This window comes from Kryptolebias marmoratus, linkage group LG16 (genome assembly GCF_001649575.2).
Source record: "Kryptolebias marmoratus isolate JLee-2015 linkage group LG16, ASM164957v2, whole genome shotgun sequence".
NCBI classification, from domain to species: domain Eukaryota; kingdom Metazoa; phylum Chordata; class Actinopteri; order Cyprinodontiformes; family Rivulidae; genus Kryptolebias; species Kryptolebias marmoratus.
The window spans coordinates 16,700,177-16,708,618 of NC_051445.1; the positions used below are offsets into that span (position 1 = coordinate 16,700,177).

The 8,442-nt window shown below is 38.7% G+C and overlaps 3 protein-coding genes across 4 annotated transcripts in view; 1 reads left to right on the forward strand and 2 right to left on the reverse strand.

The window, feature by feature from the left end:
• mrpl13 (mitochondrial ribosomal protein L13) overlaps nt 1-4,038 on the reverse strand; it is a 15,198-nt gene extending 11,160 nt beyond the window's left edge. The window contains exon 1 of one of the 2 annotated variants that reach the window (XM_017409988.3): nt 881-1,016. In XM_017409988.3, coding sequence (XP_017265477.1) covers nt 881-907 — 27 coding nt within the window. In that variant the 5' untranslated portion in view covers nt 908-1,016. Of the gene's footprint in view, nt 1-880; nt 1,017-3,899 lie in introns of those variants that run through there. The other variant, XM_037980145.1, reaches the window with a different exon arrangement.
• dscc1 (DNA replication and sister chromatid cohesion 1) lies at nt 1,136-4,934 on the forward strand. Its single transcript, XM_017409791.3, has 9 exons — nt 1,136-1,508; nt 2,260-2,428; nt 2,536-2,670; nt 2,780-2,870; nt 2,982-3,120; nt 3,815-3,867; nt 3,947-4,101; nt 4,261-4,409; nt 4,720-4,934. Exons 1-9 carry the CDS (start codon nt 1,339-1,341, stop codon nt 4,829-4,831), a joined length of 1,173 nt encoding a protein of 390 aa, XP_017265280.1. The 5' UTR covers nt 1,136-1,338; the 3' UTR covers nt 4,832-4,934.
• A 1,147-nt stretch (nt 4,935-6,081) lies between these two features.
• Nucleotides 6,082-8,442, reverse strand: part of LOC108232173 (carboxypeptidase Q) — a 13,751-nt gene continuing 11,390 nt past the window's right edge. The window contains exons 10-11 of the mRNA XM_017409790.3: nt 8,148-8,253; nt 6,082-6,809 (exon numbers count right to left, since the gene is read on the reverse strand). Coding sequence (XP_017265279.1) covers nt 6,649-6,809; nt 8,148-8,253 — 267 coding nt within the window. The 3' untranslated portion in view covers nt 6,082-6,648. The remainder of the gene's footprint in view (nt 6,810-8,147; nt 8,254-8,442) is intronic.

The following is an 8,442-nucleotide window of genomic DNA, read 5'->3' on the forward strand; positions in this document are numbered from 1 at the left end:
GACGGCTAAAATATTTGGTTCCCCCCTGGTAACTTTTGCAAAAAAAGAACAAAAGTCTCCAAATTCACAGGACTTTTTGTCCATGATGAGAGGAATAAACACAGTTAAAGACATGTTGGTAAATTAACTGGTTGTTGTTGGATAATTAATGATTTAAATAACATTCAACCCGAATGTTATTTAGATAAAAGCGAAATACCACTTCAGGCGGAGAAAACCCGCATAAAGATATTACAACAGTTCACTGCAACCCCATATGATGCACTCGATCCACTACAGATTACATGCAGTCTAACACCAATTAGGTGTTGTGATGAGAACCTATTTTATTTTTTATATTTTATTTTGTCCACCAACCACTATGGCAAATTTTTAATTTCCACCCCTGCAGTTAGGTACCCAAATGTTTTTTTATTAGGCCATAGTACAATATAATCAAATGAAATAAAGATTAAATAAAAATATATACGCGCATTACAAAAAGCTTCTGGATATATTTGATTAATTCTATTAAACTGTGGATTCTATACTTTTAAAAAAAATTATTGTAAGCAGGTAAAATAATAAATAAATAATAATAATAATCCTGAGGCAATTGGGCAACAACTTAAATTTGACAGAATGTAAAACTGCATAAAATTCAGTAGAAATTGTAAACAAATAAACCAATTAAAATAAGTCTTGGAATTAATAAAGCAATACGGTAAAAGTGCCAGAAATTTTATTACTTTTTTTTCTAACAACTGAGAGCAAAGCTAGTTCGTTAGCTAACCGCTAACAGTTGAAGCTTGTCCCATTAAAACACAAAGTTAACCTACAAATCGTTCAAATAGTGATCTTAAAATAAAAACCAAAGCTACAAAAACGTACGATAAATTACCTGAGCAGATCTGGAAAAACTCGACATTTTTAAGAGGCTACAAACACATCTCTAAAACATTTGACCCCCAACGTGAGGTCCGGTCCGTCCAGTAATTTCCCTCGATCGAAACAGGACCTAAGGCTTCAAAGTTCCGAGAGAATCTACAGGCTAATCTGTATTTGCCTCTGAAAATTTGATGCACAGGAATATATGTTTGGTTGAAGTTATGTGTGTTTACAAGATAACTCAGCGAAAATCTGTAGACAAACTTATATATTTTTATTTTTTAATGCAGAATTAATCGAACAGCAAAGTCTCCGAGTCATATTTTGACGGCGCGTCCCTCGGTGGTTACCTCACTTCCTTTCCGCGACATAAGCGAGAGCGCGCGGAAGTTTGACAGAAAAAAGGCATATTTAGAGTCGGTTTTGTTTACCTTTAGCCTGTTTGCGGTTGTTTCAAAGCACTAACCGAAGATGAGGACGTTAGAGGAGGTGCTGGCCACGCTGGAGATCGCTAAGCTAAAAGAGGAAGATTTAAACCCAACAATTCAGTGTTTGTCGTTCGGTGAAAACGTCTCATCCGCAGATTACTGCCTGATGGAGCTGGACGACACTCTGTGCAAACACATCGAAGCTGGTGATAGGTAAGCTGGTAGCAATGGGAATAAATGTGCCTAATAACGAAATATGTGTTTGCAATGAACAGTTTGACAGTTCTGTCCTGTTATTGCTTTCTTTATAGGGTCTGGGTGTTTTTAGGACTTAGTGATGTTTATTGTCATGATTTCTGAATATATAAACCATCAAACTACATGGTTTGTCCCACAACAATCTAACCTTTAAATGTTGTTTAGATTACACCAAGGTGAAACAAATATAAAATGCAATAAACTGAACTGAGAAGGTTGTATCAGTTCACTTAAAGGGAAAGTTTTATTTATTTTTTACACATTTGTATTTTTGAATTATGTCAGGATCAAAGCTCACAATAGTAATGTTCACCTCCATTTCCAAAATTGAGATTTGTTAAAAAAAAAAAAAAAAAAAGCACAAGGCAGCTGAGAACAGAGTGGACAAACAGCAGTTGGTGAGGAAGAGCCTCGATCCTCCACTTTTGTTGCTGCAATAAGCAGCTACACATCAGATCGTCACGTTCCCATTAGAACAGACTGTTTTTGTCGACAAAACAGTCCAGTTTCTGTAATAAGTAGTAGACCGTTGTGCTCCAGTCATCCCTCGTGATGCAAAGTATTTGGATTTAAAATAAACTTTCAAGGCTGCTGAGAGATTATTTTGTACAGATCAGTAACCATCTTATTTGTAGCCGGTTTAAAACGTGCTCACTCTACATGTAAGTCATAAACTGTAAACTCTCTTATGTTTCCTCTTCCCCAGTCTCGTAATCCGGGGGGATAAAGATGAGCGTGCAGTACTCTGCAGCAGAGACAAGACCTATGACCTAAAAATAGCCGACACTTCTAACCTGCTGCTGTTCGTACCGGGATGCAAAACCCCAGACCAGCTGACCGGCGGCCAGGACAGGCCTCACGTAGAGCACGCTCAGGTGTGGAAATCAAAACGCACGCTAACATTTCAGCGATCGATGAGCTGGGGGTTTGCTGTAATACAGACAAACATAAACTGATTCGTTCACTTCTTTCTTTTTGTTAGATTTGGGGATTTTGCAACAGCCACTGGGAGCTGAGAAAACAGCGGCCAAAACTGAAGAAGCTGAAGAAGCTTTTGATGGAAAATCCATATGAAGGTCCTCTGTTAGGGGGGCAAGAGGAGGTCACGGAGAACAGGGTGAAAAATCTGAGTATTAAAACCACAAGTCTTTATAGAGCAGTTTTTGAGTTTCTTCTTCTTGTGAACATTCTTGTAGTTCTGAAAAAGCGGTTTTCTGTGTTGTTAGTACACAATGCAGGATTTACTGGAGCGGATCCAGGCCAGTGAGGAGGAGATAAAGGACCACTTGGAGATCATCCACGCCTGTCAGATAGATGGTAACGGATAGCTTCTTAATAATTTCCACAGAGGCATGTTCCATAAATAGAAGGATTTTAGTTTGTTTGTGTTTTGCTGGTAGATGTGTAGCGTATCCTCCTTCCCTTCAGGATTCTGGCGTGTGCTGGACTTTGACTATGAGATGAAGCTGCTCGGTCACGTGACTCAGCTGGTGGACTCTGAGTCGTGGTCCTTCAACAAGGTCCCCCTTCGAACCAGTCTGGAGGAGCTGGCTCCACTGGAGCCCAGGTAAGTTCAGATCTTATCTTAGATACTTTAAAGCTCACCTCTAGAGGTTTACAAAGTGTTTAAGGGAGCTGACTGTTTTCAAATGAATAAATAATTTGACTAAAAGGATTTAAGCAGCTGTATGAGGATGCAAGATTTCTGGGAATGTTCAAAGTTGGAAACTTTCCATGGGAATTAATGGGAATTAACAGGAATTTATGTGGGAAAAAAAACCTGGAATTTAAAATATTGAAGTTTGGCCTTGAACAGGGATTTTTATTGTAGTCGTGAAAAATCTATTTTAGCACAATTATGACTAAAACAACCAGATTTCATTGCTGGACCTTTGCTGGACCTGGACATGTAGGAACAGATGAAATAGTGACATATAAAAAGTTTTGTTCTGAAATGCAATTTTCTGAAATAGTCAGTTTGTACAGTGTGGTTGTTACTTTTATAAACGTTGAGTCAGACTCATTATTTGCCTGTGACAACACAAAATGTTTATATTTTGGTTTGGATATGACACAGTTTGTTTAAATTACCGTCAATTTCCAGTTATGTCCCATGAGAAAGTTCCCAGTTTGGAATAATTCCAAAATGCCCCAGTTTAACACCAAATGGAATGTTTCTGTGATGCTTCCTGAAATTTACTTGATACTTTCCACCCCCGTTTGCAACTCTGCACCCACAGTCTTCTGTTTCTGCCTCACAGAGAGATGATCGAGCACTGTTTGAGCTGCTACGGGAAGCGCTTCACTGAAAACGGTAAAGAATCCGTGACGGTAGGCATTACTTACCCGGGGGCTTAAAATCTCAGTTCTCATGTCCGCCTCCCTCTGCACAGACGAGGTGTTTTATGCGCTGAACGAGGACAAAGTGTGTCGGGCCCTGGCCCTCATGCTGCTGCAGAATGCTGTCAAGTTCAACCTGAAGGAGTTTCAGGAAGTCTGGCAGCAGAGCGTCCCAGAGGGCATGAGCACAAGGCTGGACCAGCTGAAGGTGATTCTGCATAGAAGACAGATGATAGAGGATGTAGTTTTATCAGGCGGTTGGCGTTTAGGGACTTTAAAACAAATCCACCCTGGTTCTTACATGTTGGTGTGTTTTGAGGCAGTCGTTCAGCTTCCTGAACCTGACCTGGCTCCGTAAATCTTCCAGGGAGTGTCTCTGGTGGACCGCACGTCAAACCCAGAAACCATCAGCCTGCTGCAGGTGGAGGATCTCCCCGAGGACACGCTGGAGCGCTTCAACCACCTCTTCACACTCAGAGAGAAGTGGACAGAGGAGGACATCACACCGTACATACAGTTAGTGCTTTCTGTTTTAGTTTAATTTCACGAAAAGGTGTAAACATGTTACTCCGGTTTCCTGCCACAGACCCAAAACATGCAGGTTTGGTGGATTGATAACTCTCAAATTGTCCCTAGGTGTGAGTGAGAGGGTGAATGGTTGGTTGTCTCTATGTGTCCCTGTGATGGACTTGCGATCTGATCACCCAGTGACCCGGAAAGAAAAAACTGGATAACAGAAAATGGACGGATACAAACGCGTGAGCCGTTTGGCTTTCAGCTGGCTCTGGTTTATTTTAAACTCCTCCCCTTTTTCCTCCTCACTCAGAGACCTCTGTGGGGAGAAGCAGAGCACCGGAGCCCTCCTGACCAAATACGCTCGGTCGTCGATGCAAAACGGAGCAAAGGTCTTCAACTCCAGAAGACCTGTGGTCACATGAACACGCCAGCTGCTGAGCTCCGAGTTTAAATCTGGATCTTTACAGAGTCGTGTTTATTTTCAGTGTTGAATTCAGATTTATTAAAACATTACGTGACTCATGACTTCAGTGTTGTCTTTCTTCCGTAAGCTTGTACAGATTTCCAGGAAAATCTAGTTAAAGTAAAATTGTCAAAGATTTTTGGCAATCAGGACAGTCAGTTTTGGGTTTAATTTTTTTTGTGTAATAAAATAAGTTGTTGGATATTGAAGCATCTGTACATTTGGCACATTTGGCACCAACAGCAGGAAGTTTGACGTTATTTCTTTATTTTTCCACAAGGTGGTGCTCTACACCAGCACCCAAACCTTTCAGCTTCTGAGGTACAAAATAGCAGCAAGGACTGGTGAATTAAAGTAAAATAATGTCAGAATTTGGCCAAATCTTTTCTGTTTTCTTAACGTCACTGACAAAATATTACAATGCAAGTTCTTTAATCATTCTCTATCAGCTGATTGTCCCGTGTTTGTTGTCTAAAGAAGAACGTGGCTTCAGAATTATCTGTGAATCAATGTTCATTTTTCAAAATTAAAATTACTGCGATCAGAACTACTGAATCGTGGTGAGTCAACCTGAGCCACGCAAATGTTAGGAACAATGAACTCCTTGTGTTTATGTCAGTTCTGCACCGAAAGCTATCTTACAGAAGCTTTAACCTAAACAGGAGGCTGTGATGGGCCGGAGACCACTCCGGGACGAACCCCACCTCTCACCTGTTGGCAGGTGGGACTGACTGCAGCATCGTCCCTGACTTTATCTCCTGTTCGCAGGTTCTCAGTGGAAGTTTAAAGGTCATTTTGGGGACGCAAACAGGCTTTAACGAGTCAAAGTGGATGAGAGATGTCGGCTTATCAAATTGTGTCGCAAATACATCCACTTTTCATTATGTAGGTAATGATAAATTATATCTATCTATACCTTGATATAGACAGAAATGACTTAACTGGGAAATTTTCTCTGTCTGCTCATAGTTATCTGAGTGAGTTTAGTACAATGAATGATTCTCCTCACTTCCTCTTCTGTACAAAAGGTGTTTTCTCCGTGTCATCATGGCTTTCCCCGTTTCTCTTCTCTGTTTTCTTCCTCTGCTCTCTATAAACTAAAGGTCAATGACTAATCTGTGGGCATCTTCCCTTTTTTCCTGTGGTGACTAAAATTAAAATAATTACAGTGGGGTAAATAAGAAAAAAAAAAAAAACTGGAGGCTGAAATTATAGAATAACAATCCTTTAATGTTGCATTGGTATTTTAAGGTCACATTTTATAACGTGATGGTACACTTGAAAAATAAAAAGAAGCATTTAGAGAAGAACTAAAAACTTGGGATAGGGTTGTCTTTTAAAATGTTTGTTCTTTTCCATGAGGTCATTATTTGGGTCTGAACGATCACTTTTAAATGATCATTTAAAGTTTTGATCTGTAAAATGTCACACACATAAAAATTGTTCATTTTTAATTTACTTTGCAGCACAATATTAACAATAATTATAATACAGTAAATGAGGAAAAAAAACAAATTGCAATTCTCCAAATTCAAGTCAGTAAGATAAAAAATAATTTAAAAATCAGAACAAGCTTTTTTACATTGTTTTGGGCTTCTTTAAACCCTCTTTATGGCCACTTTAATCCTAATAAGTTAATTGGTTTATGTCAGATTAAAAATACATCATTCTCTGATTTGATCTTTTCCCAATAAACAAAAGTCAATTCACAGCAAATTTTACTTTAAAAAGTTTAAGTGTTGAGAATTACTTGAATCCACGACTGAAGCTCACACGCTACCTTGGCAGCATGTCCTGCAGGTCCGCCACCACGTAGGCAACCACGGCCCACAGGGCCGAGCAGAGGTCCATGTCTCGAGGGTTCTGAACCGTCATGGTGTCGCCCTCGCTGTGGTGGAACCAGAAGTAACGACTGTCGCCCACATGGAGGCTGGCGCCTGGGTGAAAGGTGAGGAAAAAAAGAGTCGCACACCAGTCAAAAAGCCATGGATTCAAATATGTAAAAACTCACTTAAAATAAAAAAATAATTATAAATGTAACCAGTTTATCACAAATTCTAATGGTGATAAAGTTGTCCATAATCCAGTGTTGATCAAACAAAGAAAGCCTTGATAAATATTTTAAAATGATGACCATCTGCTGTGTTTAATAGGTTTTAAATAGTATCCGGTGGATTTATCGTTGTTACCTCCTCTTTCAGATCGTTTTGGATCTACAGCAATATTTTACCTTTTCAAAGTAATGTGCAAAGCAGGGTATTGTCAGAGTTTACATTCATAAGAGCAATATATTTATAGTTAATTGTATTCACCTATTTTAATATGTTTGTACAATTAGTCCCAGTTTTAATTTAGTAAAAATTCTTTATTGCTGCTGAATAAAATACAGCTGATATCGGATCCTCATCTTAAGCCCTCGACAGTCCACAACTCTCTCGTCCCCTCGTCGTGAGAAAACAGTCTGCAACAATCTTGTCTCAGTTCTGCAGAGAGGAAGCAATTTTTCTTAGATTGCTGCAAATTTAAAGTAGTTTTTTTTACTTCGCAGTGATCTGCTCCTGCTTTGACATGTTTGTATTTATTCTACTTGGAGAGTAAACGGAACAACCAGTACAGTGAACTTTTGGATTATTATGATGTAAAAGTACCAAAGATCAAAATGCCTACAAAAGAAAAAAAAAGTCCAAATGAACTTGCTGTATTCTTTGCCAATTTATTTTTTCAGACAGATCATCTTCCGTCCCTTTTGCACAGATATTGAGTAAATGAACATAGTGATTGCAGCATTGCTAAATAAACTCTGCAAATTGCCCTTTGGGCCCTCGGTTTCTCCACAGCAGCTGTTAAATGTTCAACGATGAAGACTGTCACTGTATGTCTGTTGTTGTATTCGTTCCCCTTAAAGACGAAATGCTTTTAGGAACACGATTCAGTGACTCAATGAAAAAGACAGAAGCTCGCAGTGTTTCAATAATTGTTGATTCATTATATAAAAGTAATCCGTGACGACTGGCTCATATTAACACTAAAAATACTTTTTCTTTGTTTCAGTTCTTTATTCCACTTGCAGGAAATTACTTAGCCCACTTCCCTTTTTTGCTTTATATTCTGTTTATAGTTCAAAAGTAAAGAGGAAACTGTTTTGTACACAGAAAGGAGATCACTAAAATTATGCATACTTATATATATATATAAACACAGTTTATATATACACAGTTTTCATAAGTTTACATCTTGTGCTGATAGTATAAACGTCTGCTGCTGGTTAACCTGACCTGGTACTCCTGCCTGCATCCACGGTGAGATGTCCGTCCCCTCCCCGCTCTTCTCCAGTTTGGTTGTATTAATGGGAGCTAAAAGTTTGACCACTTCTTCCATCACCTGTTGATATGAACACAGAAATGTGCTTTTCAACTCAACATACAATTTGTTCTAGCTTACAGGTGCTGGTCATAAAATTAGAATATCATGAAAAAGTAGATTGATTTCAGTAATTCCATTTAAAAAGTGAAACTTGTATATTATATTCATAAATTACATACAAACTCATATATTTCAAATGTTTATTTC

Excerpts from the sequence above, each read along its gene's own strand:
- dscc1 (XM_017409791.3), top strand. The coding sequence starts at position 1,339 with ATGAGGACGTTAGAGGAGGTGCTGGCCACGCTGGAGATCGCTAAGCTA. Across the intron at positions 2,671-2,779 it reads AGGAGGTCACGGAGAACAGG|TACACAATGCAGGATTTACT; the intron begins GTGAAAAATCTG and ends CTGTGTTGTTAG. Across the intron at positions 4,410-4,719 it reads GACATCACACCGTACATACA|AGACCTCTGTGGGGAGAAGC; the intron begins GTTAGTGCTTTC and ends CTCCTCACTCAG.